The sequence below is a fragment of the Lynx canadensis genome, chromosome A3, assembly GCF_007474595.2.
Source record: "Lynx canadensis isolate LIC74 chromosome A3, mLynCan4.pri.v2, whole genome shotgun sequence".
Classification (NCBI taxonomy): Eukaryota; Metazoa; Chordata; class Mammalia; order Carnivora; family Felidae; genus Lynx; species Lynx canadensis.
In genome coordinates, this window is record NC_044305.1 from 790,998 (window position 1) to 813,650 (window position 22,653).

General features: G+C 64.2%; 1 protein-coding gene across 2 annotated transcripts; it reads right to left on the reverse strand.

The window, feature by feature from the left end:
* Window positions 1–6,567: 6,567 nt before the first annotated feature.
* ARFGAP1 (ADP ribosylation factor GTPase activating protein 1) lies at window positions 6,568–18,660 on the reverse strand. 2 transcript variants are annotated; one of them, XM_030309207.1, is made up of 14 exons: window positions 18,523–18,660; window positions 15,829–15,892; window positions 15,521–15,630; window positions 15,097–15,268; window positions 14,521–14,621; window positions 13,628–13,714; window positions 13,022–13,118; window positions 11,983–12,039; window positions 10,823–10,855; window positions 9,855–9,884; window positions 8,967–9,023; window positions 8,477–8,536; window positions 7,886–7,962; window positions 6,568–7,183 (listed from the first exon to the last, which is right to left on the reverse strand). In XM_030309207.1, exons 2-14 carry the CDS (start codon window positions 15,886–15,888, stop codon window positions 6,844–6,846), a joined length of 1,281 nt encoding a protein of 426 aa, XP_030165067.1. In that variant the 5' UTR covers window positions 15,889–15,892; window positions 18,523–18,660; the 3' UTR covers window positions 6,568–6,843. The 2 variants fall into 2 exon arrangements, with proteins under 2 accessions (XP_030165067.1, XP_030165068.1); XM_030309208.1 differs by lacking the exon at window positions 9,855–9,884 and having other exon boundaries at window positions 18,523–18,659.
* Window positions 18,661–22,653: the final 3,993 nt, after the last annotated feature.

Sequence of the window (22,653 nt, forward strand, 5' to 3'; positions counted from 1 at the left end):
AGCGGGGGGCCTGTCCCCTCAGCAGGGCCATCCCCGGGGAAGACAGCCCAGACGTGTGGGCCCCCACCCACCCTGGCCTCCTAGGGGCCGGGAGACCATCCATCATACTGAATGAGTCCTGACCTCAAGGTCTGTGGGCTCACAAGTGACCTGGCCCCACCTTGGGGTGGTCCTGTCAGAGCCACGGGGACCCGGGACACGACCCAGCGGCAGTTGCCAATGCGCAACCAGAACTAAGGAGACGTGCCACAAAAGAGTGGTTGGCGGACTCCACACCAGGTGTGGCCACGCGTGTGCCCCGCTGCCGTGACCGTGTCAACAGAGACCACGAGTCAGACGCAAGGGGACTTGGGCAGTAATCCGGGCAGTGACGTGTGGCCTCCTGCCCTCCCTCGACTCGGGGGAGCCCTCTCGGCGGGGGGCACAGCCAGGGCGCTGGCGGCCAGACACCGGCCCTCCCAGAATCCGTCCGAACCAGCACCCCGCGCGGGGAACACGGCAAGGAAGTCCGTCCGGCTCCGCAGCCGTGTCCCTTTTGGGGTCACGTCACTCCCCCAAAACACGTCACTCCCACAGGGAAACACTAAATGCCCAAGAGGAAGCGATCGGACTGAAAAGGCCCCTGGCTAGACGCGGTGCAGCGGCCACAGGCGCTGGCCACGCGGGTGCCGAGGACAGAGGCAGGGCGGCCCTGCCTTCTCCCAGTGCCTGCAATTGCCAGAAGCAGGCGGCAGACAGCAGAGAACGGCGCTCTCCTCCGGGGGGGACAGGAGGAAAAGGGGGCTCCGCTTTCTACCCTAGATTTGTGCCGTCTGGAAACTTTCTGCTGAGGAGGTGTCCTGAATAACGCAAAACAGAACACGACTGTAGGAACCGGATGCAAAACGTGTAAATGCGATAAAAACAAACGAGAAAACAACAGCATCCCCGGGCTGGGCCGGAAAACGGCAAGGCCAAGGGTCCAGCAAAAAGCGGAGGGCGACGCTCTGGGCAGAGGAGCACAGGTGGCCCCCGGCGTCCGTCTTTCCTCAAGAGCACGACCTCGGCTGGGACGACGGCTCCCAGGGAGGGTCAGGAGCAGGAGGCAGAGCACTGGGGCCCGTGCCCTGGGCGGGTGTGGCCTGGGCTGGGGTTGGGCGCTGACTGGGGCCACCTTCCCAGGAAGCACCCCCGCCACGTCCTTACCTCGTCTCTGGCCGAGTCCCACGGCAACGCCCAGCCACAGCCAGAGGCAGACCCCGAGGTGGGGGCACACAAGGGCACTCGTGGCGCACGGCCTGTGGGAGACGAGGTCGTGGACCATCTTCCGTCCGTCCAATCACTCCTGACCACCCCAAGTGCAGTGATCTGGGGAGTCCTACACCCCACAACCGCCCACACCCTGCCCACAGCAGACCGGTGTCCTGCATGACCTTTGTGGAGAGGTCAGCCGCCCTTCCCCAACCCGCCCCCAGATGCATCTGGCCGTCACAGCCTCTGCTCCTACCTTCCACCCCCAGGACACCCTCACAGGGGGGCCTGGGTCCTGACTGCTGGCCCGGTCCCTCTCTCGTCATTAGAACACACTGCTCCCAGGGCCAAGGGGCCTGGGGAGGGAGCTGAGGCCAGGTGGGGGCGGCCTGTGGTGTCAGGGTGGGGACTGGGGCCCCAGACTGAGCACAGCCCCTAGGATCTCGTAGGGCCCCTCGGCCAGCCCCAGGACCAGCTTCTCAGCAGGAAGCACAGGTCCTTGGAGGTGGGGAGGGGCCGCCGTCCCATCCGCGGCTGCACACAGCCTGGGGACTGCCTCTGCTGACAGTGCAGAGGGGACACACAGCACAGAACCTCAGGACCCCCGCCAGTCCAGCCACACCCAGGGGAGGTGGGAGCCAGGACCGTCTCATGGAACTGCCCAGCTTACGGGCGTCCTCGGGGCCGCGGAGGGCCAGAGGGCAACGCTCGGGCTATCTGGACGCTCCAGGTCCTGGGACCTGCCTGATTCACATCCCGAAGCCAGACCCCTCCACCCCCGAGAAGCCTGACCGGACCCAGGGGGACTCCCTCCAGGAGCACAGAGGTCACGGCTGTGAACAGGAACCCTCTCGACAGTCTGCCCTCCCTGCCCCAGGACTTGTTGAAAAGGCAAGATCGTCCTCACATCACAGACCCAGCAGACCACCGGTGGCCCTCCTCATCCCCTCAGCCCCCAGGACCACAGGTGAGTCACCAACCTCCTCCTGGGTGCGGGTGGCATCGCTCGGTCGGTCCCTGTGCACTCACATCCACTCTGGTCCCACTGCAGCCACGAGGGGCCGGGGCTTATGAAGGCCCCTTTCCTCAAGACGTCACTGCCTTGGCCCAGCCCCCACCCCCCCCCCCCGCCTCCTCCTCTCCCCAGGCTCTCCGCCCTTCCCATCTACAGCCCAAGATGGGGGTACAGAGTCCCAGTGCGTAGGACCGCATCGCCGCAGGGCAGGGGTCTCTCGGGGGTGGGAGAGGGTGCACCAGCCAAATGCCTTTATCCCTCATTCCACAGGGTCTGCCCCAAAGAGGGGCTCACGGGGGAGGCACCTCAGGGACACGGCCACCACGTGTGGTCTGAGCACCAGGCTAGGGGTGACGGGCGTAGGTACCTCCGGCAGGCTAGCAGGGTGGGGACGTATCAGCCTCCCCTTCCTCCCTGCCCCTCCTCAACGGACCCCAGCGCCCAGGCCCATGCCCACACTGGCCCCTTCCCAGAAACCTCTGCTGCACCACTGGCCTCGCAACAGCCCTTCCCGGTCTGCAAGGGCCAGCCCGGTGTGGCCCCGCCCACGTGGGCAGCCCCAGGCCCAATGCTTGGGCAGGGACGCTGACCAGACCGGACCCCGCCCCAGCCCCACCGGACTCGGAATCGCCCCACCAAGGAGCCGATGGGTGAGCAGAGCTGACTAGCAGTTGGTCGCCAGGGGCTGGCGGCCGCTCTGGGTCCAGCTTCCCGAGACAGAAGCACTTTGGCGGGTGGGCACAGCCTGGGGCTCTTGGGCGGGGAGGCCAGAATCTGAGACCTGGTAGTCACTGCAAGCTGGGAGCATTTGGGGGGGCGAAGGTCAGGGGCTGGGTGCTGCTGGGGGGGGGGGCCCTTACCCAAGACCCATGGGGGCTTATCCCCTCCCTGGACTCCTGGCCACAGGGAAGACCCCGCAGGACCAGCCAGCGCCCCTGCCTCACGCCTGCCGGTCTACCAGCCCCAAACCCGGGAACACTGCGGGGGTGGGGGCCCACGGTCTCAGGTCTGGGCCAGGAAACCGGGCGGCTCTGTCCCAGGTGGCCGAGTGCCCCTCCCCTGGTCCTGGCTGCACGGTGGGCCCAGCTGCGCAGTCAGTGCTCCTGCGGCCGGGACGGGCCTCAGACCCTGGGCCACACGAGCTCTCGGACATAGCCAGGGAGCGCCTGTGCCCAAGGACCCGAGCCGGACAGCGGAAGGACGCAGCACCCGGGAGCTGGCCCTGCCCGGTCCTGGGACCCACACCCCAGCCAAGCCCCGCACGCCTCAGTGGGGCCCAGCAGCCACAGACAGCCGTGCCCCGGGCCTACCGTGTCTGTCCGTGGCTCACAGGTGCTCAGGACACACGTCTGCACTCACACGCACCCACTGAGGCGCCACCCTGCACGCGCACAAGCCGGTCGGTCGGCTCCTCGGTGCCCTTGGCTGGACCCTGTCCGCCCCTCACCCAGTGCCTGCCCATCACCTGTGATGCCCCTGAACCCCCCGAACCAGTTAGCAGCGTCGGGGCCGCCCAGGACCCCAAGAGAATGGGACAGTACAGTACCGGGTGCTGGCCCCTGGCTGAGCAGGGCCCCATCGCCCTTCCAGAAACAGCACAGCAGCCTGCCCACGGGCTGGCACGTCGCCCCCATCACGGGCCCTCGCTCCGGCGTGCACAGGTCCTCCCCCAGTCCTGGCCTCAGGGGAAACTGGCCCTCGGCACGGAGAAGCCTCCTGCGTGGCCCCCGACATCCATCCTCGGGGCTGCGGGGGCCGGGCCGCCCCTGACCATACCCGTTGGCTCAGACACAGCAGACACGCCAGAGGGCAGGGCCCCCACCGCCCAGTCATCCCCACCCAGACGGCCCCCGGGAAGGCCCTGGCTCTGGGTGTGAGGGGTCAGGGCCCGCCAGGCGGCTGAACTGGGCCACAGCAGAGGTGGACTTGTGTGAGGGCTTGGCCGGCAGGGCGCGCAGAATGCCACGGTCGTGGGGAAGGCCGGAGGGAAGGGAGCTGAGGGGGTTGGCCTTCGCGTGCGCCCGCCCGTCCGTCCTGGCGTCCGGCGAGGGGTCTGGGGCCGAGATGGCAGAGCCAACCGGGAGGCCTCGACTGGCGGTGGTCCTACCAGTCCCTGGTCAGCCTGGCGTCCCGCAGCCGGGGTCTGGGTGGGACCCCTCACAGGCAGCCAGGGGGGCAGAGGGCGGCTTCGCAGCCTCTGGCCCCGTCTCTCACCAGGCTGGCCCGAGGGGGAGACGGCTGGCCACCAGCACAGGTGGGGGAGGCCCACGGGGATTCAGCCAAGAACTGACCCAGGACTGCCCCCATGCCCCCCGGGCCCCACCCAGACCTGCCTTCCCGCTTGGCACCCACTGTCTTCTGCCCCAGACAGGATGGCCCACGGGAGACCACCCAGGAAGAAAGCTCCGGTTCTGGAAACTCCACTCAGCATCCCCCGGCTGTGCCTCCCTCTGGCCCCACTTCCCCTGTCAGGGGACTTCAGACCATTTCTGCCCAGAGCCAGGCAAGCTGCCACGGGCCCCCGGTCCCAGGCAGACACCCACTGGAGACCTCTCTGCCCCCCCCGGGAAGTGTCCCACCTGCACCTCCAAGAGCCCCAGGCCCCGCCCAGCCCGTCCCCCCATCTGCAAGCACATGCTGAAAGTGGCCTTTGGGGCACTCACCCAGGTCACTCTGTTCCCATGTGCCAGTGACCCCTGCACAGGAGAGCACCAGACCGCTGCCCAAGCCCTCAGCCAACACAGCCTGTGGCTGCGGGCACCCCACCCGGGCTCCACCTGGCACAGCACCAAGGGCATCGGTCTGCCGCCCTAAGGGTCTTGGACCACCGCATCCCAGCACCCCAGGAGGGGTCTGGGAGAACACCCCCTTGGCCAGACCACGTCTGAAGATACAGCACAGACCTGACCACTGCACTTAGCATGACAAAGAAACTCACTCTCAGCGTGGCCTCCCAGAGGAGAATTTACTGAAGAGTAACGGCCTGAGCGTCGGCCACCGAAGCCTCCGGTTCCCACCCTGACGGAGGAGGAGGTTCCAGTGCAGAAATCAAACCCACGTCCCACAGGGCACCGACCCCGGAGGATGCCCGTAGGGGTGACAGCTGGCCACGAGCACTCTCCTGAGCACCGGCACCCTGTGACGCTCGTTCCCAGGACGGCAGACCGACCACGGGGCCTCTCATCACCCTGAGGTTCTGACCTCTGATCCGGGTACAGAGGCCGCCGGCTCAGTGACCGACGTCCCCAAACGGCAGCCAAACACCGCAGGTGCTCCACACTGGGTGTCCCTGTCCTCCGACAGCTGTCTCCTACAGGGAGAGCCGTGGGCCGGGAGGCCGTGACACGCCGGCCCATCACACACCCCAGACCTGACACGGGCGGTCACAGCCTGGCTGCCGCCAAGCGTCCACGCCGGGCCGGCCTGTCCCGTGACGTGAACGGCTAGCAGCGTCCAGAGCACAGAGGGGCCACATCCCGCACGAGTCACGCCAGAACTGAGGCACACGCGGCACCGGGTCAGAGGTTGGCTGACAGCCACGTAACGGTCAGGAGGCGGGTGCGGAAGAGCAGGCCCCACAGCCGAGGGTCGCATGCAGGCGCGTCACGCTGATGGGAGAACGACCCGTTAGTACTAGGCCGTGACCGCGGAGGTGGGACGGCCACGTGGTGGCTGACAGCCACGTGGGCTCTGGGTGGAGGAGGAGACGCAAACGACGCTGCGGGCCAGGCCGCGGGCGCAGGACGCGCTGGCAGGGACGGGGCGCCGGCGGCCCAGCCCGACGAGAACTCCCTCCTCGCCGCAGACGGCCGGGGCGGCTTCCGAACCCGGAAACAAACCCGGGACAGCGCCACGTGCTGCTCGTCTGTGAGCCCCGGGAAGGGCAGGCCCCGGGGAGCCCCCCCCCCCCCCCCGCCACACACCCCCACACCTGGCTGGGGGCCAGCCCGGCTCAGACAGGAACGTGCTGGCGTCCCTCCCCCGCTTTCGCGTCCCTGTTGCTCAGCCGTCCGGGCCATCCCGGGGTGCTGCCCTCAGTCCGAGCGCAGACCGGAGGCCTGGGCGTTGGGGACGAGGCCAGAGGCCCTGGGGTGTGCGTGGCCGCGCACGGAGGCCGGGAGAGGTGACACAGGAGAGAGGGACAGGTGGTGACCAAGGGCCAGGAGGGCGAGGTGGGTGGTCAGCAGCGCCAGCCCCGGTGTCCCTTCTGGATTTCCACACGGAGGACCCGGAGCAGGGTCCTCAGAAGCCCCGACCAGAAGAGGCCTGGGCTGAGGCGCTGGAGAGAGAGCACACGTTCCGCGTCACGACACTGCACGGGCTGCGGTGCGGCCACTCGGGAGGGTTTATTAGCGAGGGCGTTACGGGAACGATGGCGCAGCCTGCCTCCCGCGGGGGCGGGACCCCGCCCTCCTCGTTGCCAGGCCACCACAGGAGGGCCAGTGCCCACGTGAGCGGGCAGCCCCGCCCGCAGGCTCCCACCCGAGGTGCCGTCTTCGCGCCACAGCTGGTTTCTTGGGTCAGACGGGAGGAGACGTGGGGACCAAGTGCAGACGCGGTGGCCGTCCCAGCTGCTGGGGGCCGGTGCGCGGCGGGGCCTACCAGTCCTGGTTGTCCCAGCCCTCGTCCACCGGAGCCGCCGGCGGCACCGCCTTCTTGGGGGCCTTGGCTCTGCCCTCCCCGCTGCCCCCCCAGGCCTCCCCGAGGTCGCTGTTGTCGCTGTTCCTGTTGTTGGACGCGGAGCCCGAGCCCCACACGTCCCAGCTGTCCGAGCTCCGCTTCTCGGCCGAGGCGTCCGCGCACGTCCAGCTGTCGCTGCTTGGGGACCTGTGGCCCCTGGCGGGGTCGGCGCTCCCGAAGGTCTCCCAGAAGCTCTGGTCGACGGTGTTCTGGGGGTTGTCCCCACCGCCGCTCCGGTAGCTCTGGCCCTCCGGGGGTCTTGGGGGGAGAGAGGGAGACTGAGGACCAGCCAGAGCCACCTGGCCCTCCCTCGGCGTGCTCCCCAGTGTCCTCCCCGAGATGGGGCTCAGGGCCCGGAGCCGACGTCCACACCAGAGCTCAGGGCGGCTCTGCCTTGGAGCTGAGGGCACAGAACCCTCTGGAAGGACTTGGGCGGGCCCCCTGCAGCCAGAGCCCAGCTCCGCCAGGCCTACCCCACAAGAAGCATGTCCCGGTGACTGAGGGAACAAGGCCTCTCGTGCCCCCAACGGGCCCCCTGACCCCAAGTGCTCAGGCCCCACATGGTCCAGAGGGTGCCCCCAATGGGCCCCCTGGTGCAGTCACGCTACCCAAACCTCGGGACAGAACATCAGGAAGACACATGGTGCGAGTTCTCCCTGCCCAGCCGGCCCCAAGCGGACAGTGAGCGAGGGGACAGCGTCCACCCACCGGACCCGAGACCGCACGCGAGGGCTCAGCGTCCGTCTCCAGACTGAACCCCTGAGCCCATCCCTCAGGGGCCCGGGTACAGCCACACTGAGCGCGGGGGCCAGAGCAAGAGGTCGGGCTGCCAGCCGGCTCTGGGGACCGCCGCAACCCCTGCACCCCTGGGGGTGACGTGCCCCCAGAGACCTTGCGGGAAGAAACCCAGGGAAAGGGGGCCCCTGCCTTCAGGACAGAGGAACGGGGGCAGCAGCATACCTGTCCGAGGGGTCCTCCGCTCTCCCAGAGAAAAAGGTGGTGACGTCCCGCCAGCCCCTACTGCCGGCCCCCTGGACCTAGAAGGGACAGAGGAGGCAGCTGAGCGGGGTCCTCATGCACAGCACACACGGCCTTTCACTCAAAGCCCCCGAGAGGCTCAGAAACGCAAGCAGCGTGGCAGGGGCTTAGGGCCCCGCTGTCCCACACTCCTCCCCCCCCCCACCCCCCCCCGCCGCCGGGGCGGCCGGTGGCCAGGGACGCCCATGGGCACAGAGAGGCCCAGGGCTCAGCAGCTCCAGGAGACGCCGGGCAGGCAAAGGCCCCTGCACGCCCTCGCGGAGCGTCAAGGCCGGCACTCACCAAGGAAAGGGCAGCGGCAGCAAAACAAGGGCAGAAGAAAAAGAAGCGACAGGTTAGCGGACGGACGGAAGCCGCGTCAAGCTGTCTCCACATTCCTGCGGCGCCGGCACCGCAGGGCCTCTCTGACCCTCCTCCTGCGTCAGCGGGCGCTCAGCCCCTTCCTGCGCTCGGCTCCGGGCGCCCCGGAATGTGGAGACTGGCTTCCAGCGGCGCCCGGGGGGCCCGCCCTACCTTGGACGCCAACTGAGAGACCCCACTGGACACATCCTCAAAAATCTTTCCCTCCTTCACCTGCGTGGGTTAAAACAGCACCTTTAGCGGAGCGGCGGAAGCCACACGGTCGCCCGTTTCTGACAAAGGACCGACGCAAACTGAAGAGCCCTGTGGCAGCAGCCGCGTGGGACCTTATCTCCCCCCGGGCTGCCCCCTCCCCAGACGTGAAGGCGCCGGGGCCACCGACTCCAGCCCAGGCTGGTTTAATGCGGCGTCCTCCCTGGCAGAGGACTGTGTCAACGACAACTTCCTGAGGACAGACCGACAATGCCCGAGGTCCCCAGCCCGCGAGAGCTTCCCGCGCTCGGTCAGCTGGGTCCCCACAGGAGAGCGGGACTCCGCGGGACTCCCCCCCCCCCCCCCCGCTGAGCAGGAGCTGATGGACAGAGCCCCCTACACCAGCAGCTCCCCTGGATGAGGGCCCACCGGGGGCCAAGGGCCACGTTACCTTCTCCTGGGCGGGTTTGAGGACGTTCTCGTTCAGACTGTGGCCCAGCTCCGAAGCCTGTGCAAACAGGGGCAAGTCAGGGGAGCTCCCCAGGCAGCGCGTCCCCCAGGGCATGGGTTGGCATGGTGGCCACGAGCGTGGCCGACAGAGGGAAGGCGGGAGACGGTGAGCGGCCCGGCAGCACACAGATGCCTCCCGCGCTCCTGGCGCTGCGCTGGGAGCGGCCCCCGGGCACGCTGGCTGTGGGGCGGCCAGAGACCACCGTCCCAGGCCTCCTCGCTCCAGACAGAGAGGCTCAGAGAGGCAGCAAGTAGTCGGGAGCCCGCCCCAGCCGGTGGCCACCTCCAAGTGTTCCCAGCAGAGCCCCCGCGATCCCGGCCCACGAAGACCACCGCCATGCGGGCTACAGGTCCCACGCTACCCCCTCGACGGGAACGCAGGCAGGCGCACCCACGGTCACCAGAGCAAAGGGGACGGAGCCGGAGGACGAGCCAAGGCAGGTGATTGGTGGTGGGGGGGGGGGGACGACGGGGCAGCCAAGAGCACGTCAAGCAGCAGCAGCCTCGGTGGACCGGGTAGCCACGTGGGCGCCCAACGCTTGCCACCGGGATTCGCTCCTTCCAGTGATTTGGCTCGAGGTGGTCAAGCCGGGAAATGAAAATCCTGCCAAGCAGCTCCTGGTGCCCCGGCAAAAGCAACGTCCCCGGTTCCCGACTCCAGAGTACCACGAGCTGGCCAGACGGGCCCAGTGGGCTGGCGAGGAGCGCCGAAGGTACGCACACGTAAGCGAGGACACACGACAGGCCACAGTCCAGACAGCTCAGGGCAAAGCAAGTGATGAGCGCAGAGACGGGGATAGGCATGCACGAGAACAGGCTCGGGCCTTACCGGCTCTGGCTGCTGCTTGGAGCCCCAAAACTTTACCGAGACAGCCAGGGAGCGGGTTGGGGGGCAGAGAGTGGGGTGGAGGGATAAAAGAGAGACAGAGAGAGAGAGAGAGAGAGACACAGCGCGGGCACTAGGAGCATTTGACATAGACCAGGAAGCATGTCCAAATATGTTAATAGCCTCACGTTCTCATGGCGTCACCCCTGAAGGTGTCCCCAAAAGTGGCTTTGAGTACACACTTCCTGCCATCAGACCTCACTGCTTTCCACTCCCAACGTGCAACTCCCGGGACCGCAAGAGCGAGCGAGCCAGGAGCCCGGGAGGAGGGCCGGGTGAGAAATCACCCTCGGGCAGGCTCTGCTGCAGAAGCAACCATCCTCCCGCCTGGGACCGCCTCCAGGGCTGCTGCCTCCTGCACAGTCCTGACTCCCAACAGCAGACACAGGCGGCCCAGCCCCAGTACCCCCTGGGGACTGCTGGGGCTACCAAGATTTGAAGGAAAAGGCCAAGGCCCAAGGCCCCCAACCACCGCCCACAAAGAGAACGCACTCACCGGGAAGGATGAGTGCTGTTTCCATAGAACCCAGACCCACCATCCCAAGGAAGGGCTGGGCTTGGCCTGCGTGCGGCTGCCTACCCCCCTCCCCACGACGCATAGCCTCAGCAGCACCCAGCTTCCCTCCGCCAACCGCACAGGGGCCCTCCAGCTGTGCAGGGCCCGGGCTGCGATGGAGGGGTGATTTTAGCCCTGCAGGCCCCAGGCAGATGCGGCCTCTTACCCATCTGCACACGGACGTGGGAGCCTGGGCCAAGTGCGGGAGCACAGGCCTGTCCACACCTGAGCCACAGACACGTCCCCTCCCCCAAGCACACGGCCCAAGGAGGGCACACCGGGCAGAGTCCAAACACCAACAGGACATCAGACTAGGAATTTTAACAGCACAGAACACAGAAGCTTCCTTTGTTACCTTCTGACTTGCTTGAGATCCGAATTTCGTTGCCTGAAAAGAAAATCGATGTGGCTTTGGGATCTCCTGTCCCAACGCCGGGCCCCAGGCTGCACCTCCGCAGGGCTGAGACAAAGCTCTGGCCTAAGTCTGTCTGCTGACAGCCACCCACCCCACAGTAGCTCCTGGAGCACGAGGCCACCAGCTCCCTGTCGGAGGAAGGCCATCGGGAGGGACACCCACACGGCACACGGGCCTGGGGCAGCAGGCCCACCAGGAGGCGGTGGCCACCCCAGCCCTGTCACCTAGGGGCTTTCCCATGGCCCAGACCATACCACCCACTCGGCACCCAGGGCAGTCACACAGCTCGCCCTAGCACGGCACCCCCGCCACTAAGGAAGATTCCAGCTGAAAGACGCCTGCACCCCTGTGCTGCACCTTCCAAGGCCAAGGCCACAGAGACAACCAGCAGAGGCTGAAGCACCGGGGCCACAGGGCCTGGGCCCCTCAACGCTGAGCTCCTCCCAGGCTGGGCAGGGCAGGATGCTGGGCACAGTGGCCCACGGGGCCCACTGAGAAGTGTCCACAGCGACTTCACTCCAGCCCAGAGCCTGCCCAGGGCTCTCCCTTCTTGGGGTTACCTTCCTCAGCACGGCCACACTGGCCGGGCAACCTGCTGGACCCCACCCACAGCCTCCTCTCCAGGCTGACGTCCCCAGACAGGTTTCTGGCCTGTTCTTTTCCAAGCACAGGCCCACTCTCCACTTGTCCTGACAAGATCCCTAACCCCGTCGCTATGGCAAGGGTGAGAGAAAGGCCGGCTTGCACAAACGCTGCTCTGTGCCCAGCAGCAGAACCTCGAAGGCCGGCAGGACCACTCAGCCTACAGGGGTCACGACGTGCCCCACCTCAAGATGGCACGCATCTCTTAGGGCCGCTGGCCCTCTGCAAACAGTGCCGCCCTGACACGGAGGTGGATGGCCGCTACAGGGCAGAGAACGATGTGGCCCTGAGGTCTGCCGCGGCCTCAGAGGCTCCGGGCCAATGGCGCACAGCCTGGGCCTGGGAATGCTCTCCAACCGTCGGTTGGAGCCCCTTCAAGACCCTTCTGCACCCCCAGACCCCAGAGCAGCCCAGCCCGCCTGGGTCCTACGGGCGGAGCACTGCGGCGGGCTACTCACACCCTCCTTGGCGGCCGAGGCAAACTTGCTCGCTCCGGTGGTGAAGCTGCTCCAGCCCTGAAAAGAGAGGCCGCGGTGAGGCTGCGGGGGCGCCTCCCAGGCAGGCTCCGTCTGCCACGCCGCCCACCTCTCGGCGGAGGGGCTGCCCGCGTCCGCACCCAGCTCCGCAGGAAGGCTGCCCCCACGGGGCCCTGTCCACAGCTGCAGCCCGGCCTCCCACGAGGAACGGGTTCCCGCCGCGGGCACGCCTGGACACCACGCACCCGACCGGTGGCCACGGCAGCCGGGACAGCGCCCGCGACTCCGCGGCGCTCCCCCAGCCCTGACCGTCCGGACCTCACGTCGAGCACGTGGCCATGCTTTCGTCTGCTCTCCGCCCCCCACCTCCCCTCAAGGGGCAGGGGCCTGGCACCCAGTCTGTAGAGACGCCTGTTCTCTTCGCCCGAGTTCGAGGCTTCCCCCCGAGCCTCCAAATCCGATCGAGACCGTTTAAAAACATAAATGGCTCACTTAAACCTCAGCTTCCCAACAGAACCTCCTCCCCCCAAACAACGAGACAACTGTGTTCAGCTTCTTGCGTGAGATCTGAAACGCGGCAGGAGGGGACATGGAAACACGCACGTGCCCCGTACGGGCGGGGGTCTGTTTTTTCGCAGAGAAACTCTCAGGCAGCAGGCTGTCGGCTGGAGGCGTGCCTTTCCGCCCCGGAGCAGTGACCTCGGCTGCCCAGCGCCCCGGCAGGCCTTCCCCAGGCCGCCAAGGGCAGCGGGCACCCTTCCGAGGGTGCTAGAGCCCACACGGATCAGCTGCCCGCTGTGCCCGGAGCTCTGCCAGGACAGAGGGGGACCGGGCAGGTGCCACACAGAAAGTCGTGCTCTGAAGAACCCCTCCCCCGTTCACTGGACACAAGGATCTCGTAGTCACAGTGAAGAAAGCTTTCTGCGCGTGGGGACCTGAATGCACCAGGCGAATGAACCTGGCTGTAAAGAAAACAGGCCTCCTGCAGAGGGCGGTCCCCGGGGCAAGACGCGGTCCTCACCGAGCACAGGGACGACACGGCACTGCTGAGGAAGTCGTCTTCCCTCCTGGGGGGGGGCACTGTGTTCCCAAACCCGACGTAGCGGTTCTCCTGGGCCCTGACAGGGAGACACAGGCGCAGCCCCACTGCTCCCGACGGCCTCGGGACAAGAGGCCCCCAGACCCCAGATGGAGGTGGGGGACCCCCCCCGCCCCGAATACGTGTATCCACAGCGGTTGGGGGGGGGGGGGGGAAGGCATGGGGTAGGCTACCCCCTGCTCACTGAAAAAGACCCTCCTGCTGCATTCAGTCGGGGCCCCCGGCCGGACCCACAGCCCGCAGGCGGTTACGGCAAAAAGCGTTGAAGTTATTTGACAGCTCCGGCGACAAAAACTCGTTTACGCGTCAGGTTGCGTTCTTTTTTCCTTCTAAATGTTGGGCTTTCTCTCCACTCAAAACTGCGCTTCAAACCTGGGCTGGCCCAGGGACGGCAGTTCAGGACCCGCAACTGCACGCAGACCCTGCACACAGCAATGGGCCCCAGCCCACGGCCAGGGGCAGTCCCGCCCGGAGGGACCCCACCCAGAGCCATCCAGCCACCAAACCCCTTGCTGCCCGCGGCCTCACCCCTGGTAGGAGCCGAGATCGCCATTCAGCCAGTCTTCAAACGCCTTGTCTGAGGAACCGGTGGAGCTCTGTGGGTGGCCAGAGGCTCTGAAACGGAAGAGTCAAAGTTCAATGAGGCCGGAGGAGGTCGGGCAGGTGCCTGAGGGAACCAGGTGGGTCTCTGGGAGGTGCTATCTCTCCACCAGGCCACACTGGGCTCCTCCAAGAATGGAGCACCTGAGGCCCGCTGGCCTCCAGCTCTGTCCCAAAGGCAGCTCAGGCTCGGTGGCCGAGGCTGGCGACAAGCAAGCAGATACACTGTAGCCCCAGCTGGGGCCACAAAGGGACCCCGAGAGCAGCTCCATCCTGCCCGTGCCGGCAGGAAGCAGCCCAGAGGCCGGTGAGACTGAGGCTGAAGCAAGCACCCCGGCAGTGGCAGTGGGGGGGTGGCCTGGGCACCCCCGGTGCAAACAGGGAGCCTTCTCTAGACCGGCCACCCCGGAACAACGCCTCGGCCGTGCAGGAGGACACGGGATGTGCCGTGGGGACCAGCCTGACCGCAGCATAGCTGCACTCGGGGGGGCGGGCCACCCTCCGAGAGGACAAAGGCCGCTTCCCAGAGATGCACACGTGTCACGGGCGTCTGGAAGAGCCTGCACTGAACGGGCCCTTGGGAGGTGGGGAGGTACCAGCTTCTACCTCAGGCACAACCGTACGCTTGCGTTTCTACCGAAAGCCTGTGTTGCTTCGGCAACCTAGAACATTCTCTTTCCCACTGACTTTTGGGCGTGTCTCACAACATGAGCCGTCACCGCAACAGTAAGGGGATCCTGAGCTAAGATCGGGGCCGAGATCGGGGCCGAGATCGGGGCCGGGCCGAGAACAGCGCGGAGCCAGATAAGAGGAGCAGCTACCGGTGGGCAGTGGTCGCCAGCGCCTTGGGCTGGGGCGGGGTCCAGTTCTGGGCAGGCGAGGACTCCAGGGACCATTCTCTGCCTTCAGCTAGGGCGGCCACCTGCCAAGGGGGCACAGGGATCAGAGAGCCTGCGACTGCCAGGAGGGACCGGCGACATCACCCGCTCCAGCATATCCTGCTCCCAGCCCCTCCCGGGCTCGGCGGCCACGGGCTGGGGCCACCCTGACACACGTCAACAGCAAGACCGACTGGGTCTCACGCTGGCTGCAGTGAACGGCGGTGCTGGTGAGTTCCCAGGCAGCGGCTCCAACCCCCAGTGACATGGTTCCTCCGGCAGGCGTGGCCGTCCTGGGATGGTGTGGCCACCACAGAGATGTGGGAACGCGATGCTCCCCCAGAGGGTGTGGGGAAGGCCTGTCCTTACCCCCACCAACTACACACCACCCGCCCCCGAGTGGGACGAGGCGGCCCGCGTGTCCTGTCCGCAGGCGTATCAGGGTCCACAGAAGAATGCCAACGCCCAGACAACAGCCAGCAGGCAGGCCCCTGGCGCGGCTGGTCAGCCTGTCCCCACCTTGTCCCTGAAGAGGGCTGCGGCCTTGCTGTTGTACTTCTCCTGCAGGGACCAGCACGGGTCATAGTCCTCCTGAGACTCCAGGAACTCTCGGAACTTCGCGTTCCCCCCAGCTCTCATCTTCTCGAGCTCCGCGTCCTTCCATTTGTCCATGGTAACAGAGCGCACAAAGCTAGAAGCCGGGCACCGATCTGGTTAGCAGCACTGGGTACCCAGGAGCCACCCCCCACGCCCACCCCAACCAGGGCGTGGACATGACACTTGAGCTCCCCCGGGGCGGAAGCCTGGCCGCGATGCCCCCGAGGGCACACAGAGCCAGCAAGGTGGCAAGTGTCGGTTCATCATCCCACACCCAGCAGTGGGCCCTCGACCGTGGCCGAGGATTCCCGTGGAGCCGGCGGTGCGGGGGGAGCAGGGCACTGACCTGAGGTGCACCCCAAGCCCGCGGTGCTTCCCCGAGCACTCCAGGCAGATCCAGATGCCATAGGTCACGCTCACCCACTGGGGGTTGAATGCTCCACACTCAAAACACACCTGCAGAGAAACCACATGCGACTCACCCAGGCGCCCAGGGCAGAGCCCAGGGACCCCAAAGGCCCCACAGGTGCCCCCAAGAGGGAGCGGGGGAGAGGCTGACTCAAGACCAGCAGCCACAGGGCGAGCTTTGAGGCTACAGGTCGCTTCCGAGAGGTTTGCTGAAGCTCAAAGCACCGAAGCAAAGCAGATGCTTACGTTGTTTTCATCTTGGGCTCTGACTTCTTTAAGAACTTTCCTGGTCCGTGGGCTGGCCATGGTGCTGAAAGGAGAGAAGAAACTTTAAAAACTTACAAACAGGTTACTTTACGAGAAGACCAATTAGGGCAAAGACCCCATAACACACAGCTTCAAAGAAACCCCGCTGAGCTGCCTGGAAGCTCTGGGCAACACCCCTAACCTACTACAGGCAGCGTCGGGGAACCGCTCACACAAGGAAACTGTCCCCCACACTCGAAGAGAAACCTACAGCAGTCTGCATGTTCACAGGCCAAAAGCAACGTGACTACGGAGAACAACGTAATTAGTAGCGTCCGCTTTGCTTAAGCATCACGCACCACCGAGGCTCTGCAATCTATACAACATCCCGTCTTGACAAAGTCCGTATCGAGGGGTGGTCTTTATAAAACGTACACAGACTGGCCGCTAAATCTGACCGCCCGTCCGAAGGCCAACACACCAGACGTGGGCCAATAATCACGGAAGACGGGGAGCCCCAGGTTCTCTGCGCATCACACCTTCCGCTCCCCAGCGGGCAGCGTGGGGCAGAAGTGGGAGCCCTAACTGATGTGCGGAGAGGCTGACCTGTGGGAGGGTCTACAGGTAGGTCCTCTGTAGGGCCATTGTGATGGAGGTGACCGGTGGCATGACCATGGCAGGACAGACTTGCCACCCTGCCTCACGGGGACGCTGTCGGGAACAACAGCCACATAACTCGGGCTGAAGAGCGGAACCAACTCCGTACGGATCTCCTAGCTTTGACAAAGTTCAAGTTCAACCCCTGGCCCGCTGAATTCATGACCAGGACCACTGACATAATAAGATCCGAGCCAGGAGCCAGCGCAGCGCTGGACATAAAGCAACACCGTGGTTCTGCACACACCACGACCACTTGGCCGTGGGCCCCAGGCCACCTCTCCGCCGCCTGGACAGACTGACGGTGTGGCTGCCGCCTTCTATCGACGTGCAGCCTACACAACCCAGGAGGAGCTTCTCTGCCCTGTATCTCACCTTTAACCTTAGTACACAGAACTAAGTCACAGACGGGAACGCCGACTCTCCACACAACTGACCTTTCTAAATCTGGAAGGCCACAACTTTGATGTTCCCGCTCTGAGGCTCGTTGAAGCAAGCAAGAAATGAACAGTTGTTTCTGGTCTTCGATAACTGACAGAAACAAAACCCAGAGTTCACCCAAGGCTCCTCCGTGCTCTGCGGCTTTCTGTGCCGCGTGTGACAGTCTACCGAAAGCATCAGATCTTGAGGGCAAACACCTGCATCCATAATCTGGGCCAGACTCATTCAAATGGGATACTGCTGTCACACTGAGCGCCTAGGCCACAGCACGGCATAGATGGGTAAGGGCACAGACAGGTAAGGAAGGGCACAGACACATAAGCGCACACTCTTGGAGAGACATCCTGCCGGGTCTGAGTCACAAAGCCCTCTCCACACATTCGTCTTGTGGCGGCCACTGGGGAAGCCCACGCAAGCTGGTGTGTGGGGCTGACATGCGTCCCTGCCCGATCAGGTCTCCATACTCAGCCCTGTGCTCTTTCCTGAGGACTGTAGCTTCCCTCAGGGGTTCACATTCTGGTCAAGAGGGCACAGGCAAACAAAAGCCAGAACGGGGCTGCGCTTGCTCTGAATTGGAAACTGTGTAAAATAAAATTGGGCAGAGCAAATGTTTGCAGAACTAGCAGAAAGGTAACATGTGGAAGCTAAAAGACTTGATTTGGATTTAAAAGGAACTCCCCTCGGTGACCCGTTTGGAGGTGAGCATCCTTTAACCCTCTGAGATGCTAACTCTGATGCACGAAAACACCTCCTAACTTTCAAAACCATAAATAAGATTTATCCTGAGAAACAACCCAAAAAATCCTTAATGCTTGAAACCCAGATGGTAAAATGCAGCTTTCTGCAGGTGGACATAACTTCAGGAAACGTTGAACCAAACGAGGACACCTTTTCTTAAAGCTGAGTCCTTAAGTTGGGACTTTCTCCATGTCTACCATTAAAAGTAGCTGAGGACACTGCTCGGTGTCCAAGGCGCTTACACAGGTGACCAGGAGAAACAGAAAGCGCCCGAAGCACCCCTGTGGAAGCACAGACGATCTCCGAACCCCGGCCAGTAACGTCAGAGCTAATCACCCCCTGGGCCGTCGTCACCCTGCTGCACAGCGGTAACCAGAGCGTGGCAGGAGTGCTAGGCCCGCACTTAACGGGCACGATTACTCCTCAACACTGGCGACGAGGCCGATCACCGGGGCAGACAGGACGCATCCGCTTCACCTCCATCCACGCGAACCGAAAAGGAACGGGTTGCTTCTGCCTCCCCGCGGGGGTCGTCCACGGCCAAGGGGCGGGAGCACAGGTGGCGAAGGGAGACCGGCCGGCCCCCCTCCCCCGCCCCCCCCCCCCCCCCCCTCCCACGCTGGCCGGAACCCGTACTTGCCAGGGTGGAAGACGCCCAGACTCCAGCCCCGGCCCGACTGGACGCTCGTCCCGGCCAGCGCCAGCGCCCGAGGGAGGAAAGGGGCGAGCCGCGCCGGGGCCCGCGGCTGCGGGAGGATTCCAGCCCCCGAGGTGGGGGCGGCGGGCCGGGGGCGCGCGGGAGCGTCCGCCGAGGCGGACCGGGGAGCGGGCGCCGGCGGCCTCGGGTCACGCGCTTACCAGGCGGGGTCCGGGCTCGGTCCTGTGCGCCGGGGTCGGCCGGGGTCCGCCGGGGTCGGCCGGGCTCGGGCGCGCCACTAGCTGCTCCGGGGACGCTCGCCGGCCGCCCACCCCTCAGCCACCAGCTTCCGACTACGTTGCGCCTCTCAAGGCATCACGGGAAGCCGGGGGGCGGGCCGGTGGGCCGGACTTCCGCCTCCGCCTGCCGGGCCGGAGCGAGGCCCCGCCCCTGTCGCCATGGGGACGCGGCGCGGCCGGAGTGCTGCCGCTGAGCGTCCCGCGGGGCCCGGCCGCCCGCCCTCCCGCACGGCGGGCACGGAAAACGCGTTGCCGCCTGCTCTCGCCGGGATGATTCCGGGACAGCTTCCTCGCCGGGGGCTGACTGGGAAGACGCGGCGGGGGAGGGGGCAGCCGGTGGGCTCCCCGGGGCGGGGCGGGCGGTTGCGGAGTCCGCGCGTGTGCGTGCGGCGGACGGCACGGCGCGCCTCGGGGACGCTGAGACCCCGGACTCCGCCCTCCGTCGGCGGGGCCCACCGGGAAGCTACGGTGCCCGAGCCATTTGGGGTGGTCCGGCGCGCACGCGGGTGGGAGCGCGCACGGAGCGGTGTGAATGCAGCGCCCCGAATACGTGCCGATGCGCCTGCAGCAAAGAGAACCCTGAAAAGTGTTGATGTCGGGGGAGCGGGAATTGCAAGCGATTTTTTGTTTGGTTTGTACTTGGTGCTTTCTGCGCATACGCTACATCCCTGTAACTTTTGGAATGACCACGTATAAACGTTTTTATTGAGGTATGATGTGCAGTCAGTAACGGGTACCGTTGAACCACTTGACCAGTGCCTACCCCAATGTAACCTCCCCCGCGATCGGCTAAATCAGCTAGGGAACATTCCCATCCAGGCAACCACTGTTTGCGTTTCGTCCTCACACCTTAGTTTCACCTGTTCCAGAAATCTGTATAAATACAGTCACGCAGTGTGTACTGTTTCAAATGGCTTCTTTCCGTTAACACGATGTTTTCAAAATCCCACGGAGTCGTGCGTATCTGTCTCAGGGATTTCATAAAAGTGGAATCATGCAGTACACGAAAGAAGCTTCTTTCACGCGGTATGATGTTTTCAGATCCATCCATGCTGTAGCTGTGTCAGCACTTCGTGCCTTTTCATAACTTAAGAATATTCCACTGAATGCAGTACCAGGGCGCCTGGGTGGCTCAGTCAGTTCAGTGTCGTACTCTTGATTTTGGCTCAGGTCATGATCTCGCAGTTCGTGAGATTGAGCCCCTCCACTTTGGTCTCTGCTCGGGGCGTGAGCCTGCTGAAGATGGTCTCTCTCCCTCTGCCCCTCTCACCCGATCGCTCACTCTCTGTTTCTCTCAAAAAAATGCAGTATATGGGGCACCTGGGTGGCTCATTCGGTTGAGCGTCCGACTTCACCTCAGGTCATGATCTCGTGGTTTGTGGGTTTGAGCCCCGCGTCGGGCTCTGTGCTGACAGCTCGGAGCCTGGAGCCTGCTTCGGATTCTGTGTCTCCCTCTCTCTCTGCTCACGCTCTTTCTCTCTCTGTCTCAAAAATAAATAAAATTATTTTTTAAAAAGTGCAGTATCAGTTTGTTTATCCATTCACATATTGGACACCAGAGTCATTTAAAAAATGTGGTATTATGAATAAAACTGCCTCATTTATGGACAAGTCTTTTTTGAAGGCATATTGTTTAATTTATCTTGTTTAACCTAGAAGCAAGATTGCTGAGGATGGGCAGGTGTACTTTGAACTTTATGTGAAATTGCCTGACAGTCTTCCAAAATGGTCTTCCACCCGCAGTAAGAGAGTTCCACGTCTTTGTTAACAACTGGGATCGTCAATCCTTACACTGCAGCCATTCTGGTGGGCACACAGTGGGGTTTCCCTCCGCTGTTGGCTGAGAGCTGCTGTGGGTGCTTAGCTTACTTCCAGAACTCCCAGCCTGCCTTGTGATGGCTGAGCCTGAGCACCCTGCCAAAGCCAGAGGAAATCCTCAGGGAGGGGCCGCTGGCATTCACGGGAATGATGGCACCAGCAGGGTCCACATGGTGGCAATATGAGGCTGGATGGCAGCACAAGAGCCTGTGGCTGGAACTGTAGGTTCCCCGAGTTCAGAGGGTGAGAGCCGTGGGCCGTATTAGTTACAGTGGGCTTCTTGGAGGAGGTGGGCTGGGAAGGGTGAGCAGGTGTGGAAAAGGAAGTGAGGAAAAGGGAAGGCAGTCCTGGACAGGGCAGAGAAGGGGCGTCATTTGTCACCGGCTAGACCAAACAACCACCGGAGGCTGCCTGCTTGCAAGCACAGGGAAACCTACCGCAAACAGCATCTGGACGTGGTTTGCCGCTTTCTGTGATCTCAAGGCTCCTGCAGCGTCCAAATAACAGGAGAAAACGCTCATTGACAACAGCAGCATCTGGGCGATAAAGTGGTGAATGGTGCAGGTTGTGCGGCTACAAACAGAAGATGTTTCATTACTCCCTCTGAAATATGTAGATAATTTGTTTCTCTTTGAGAACCACAGGCAGTCATTAATTGTCAGTTACAGTAATAGGATCAGTCTGTGGTTTCCTGAGGGGGGGGGGGCTTGAAGTTCTTGATGTGAATAGACCTGAAGGGAATGCCAAGGGTAGCAAAATGCAAGCCTCAGGGAAACAGCCACACAAAGTTGCAGAGCTCTTGACGTCAGCCCAGCCACACCAGGTGAGCAGAAATGAAGTCCCCGCAAGCCGGGGAGTGTAGGTCATCTGCGAGGTCGCTGTGGGAGCTGGGGCAAACCACAGCACTTTGTCCTGACTCGGGTTCTCCACTGCGGAAGGGCAGTCTTCAATTCCCTTTCAGGCCAGGAGCCCGTACTTCCTGAGCACTTTCCCGAAGTCAGGCCCTGGGCTTGATAAGGAAGGCCTTGTAAAGCGGCACAACCACCACGCATGCTCTGATATGACCCATTGTTCAGATGACGAAACTGAGCTGCAGAACAAATAAGCAATTCTCCCAAGACGAAAAGGCCGTTCGATGGAGCCAAGGTTTGCACCCAGCTTCCGTAACAGCCTCCTCAGAGTAGAAGGCAGGTGTGTGGAGCTGGGCATCCACGGGGGGGTAGCCAGGTGTGTCTCCGGGTGGGGACACCCAGCACCGGTCTCTGGCCTTGTCTGGGCCCCACAGCTAGGTCAGCTGGATCCAGGGGGTCCGGCCAGCTGCCAGCAGGGGTGGCAGAGCCTGAGGAAACAGCTGGAGCTTCACAGGGCTGGTGAGGGCCGTGTGTGTGCATGCGTGTATGTATACGCATCTGTGAAGGTGTTTGGGTCTGCACGTGTGTGCATCAGGCACGTGTGTGCATGTGATGTGTGTGTGCTCGTGCGTGTAGGGGTGTGTGTTGTGTGCAAAGGTACAGGTGCATTCGAGTCTGTGATGTGCATGTGCATGCAGACGTGTATGCTTGTGCAGATGTGTACCTGTGTGCATCAGATGTCCGCATGTGCCTGTGGCCGCTGCATACGTGTGCACAGGTATAGTGTATATGGGTCCGTGCCTGAGGCTTGTCAGGTTCAGTTTCATCGCACCGAGTCAAGCACCTGCACGGACGGAACCAAGGCTTCCTGGAGAGGCAGGTCCTGCTGTGTCCGCTCTGCACAGCTGCAGAGGCTGTGAGAGGGCGCCTGACCCCAGGGCAGTGGCAGCAGCGCGACAATGCGGTCTGAGGCCGCTCAAACCCCAGGGGCCCCGGGGTCAGCCTCATTGGAAGGTCGCGCGGTGAACGCGAGCAGAAGTGCAGCCAGCCCCCACGCGCAGGCGCCCCCCGGCAGCACCTCGCCCAGGGCTCCAGGACAAGGCGAGACGCAAAGCCTGCCTCGCCCTCCCTCGGAGCGCTCCTCCGCCGCGCGTCCCCCGGCGGGACCCACGGACCCGCGCGTGCGTGCGCCCGAAACCCATCGCGGACCCGCGCCGTTCCCCAGACGGCCACCGGGGGGCGGTGTGGGGCCTCGCGCGCTCCCGCCGCCAGCCCGCGGGCAGCGCCCCTTCCCTCCCCGGCAGCACCGCGCCTCCTGGGAAGCTCGCCACCGGTCCTCAGCCGGCTTACGGGCAGGCCGGGAGCCTCGGGTATGGCGGGCCCA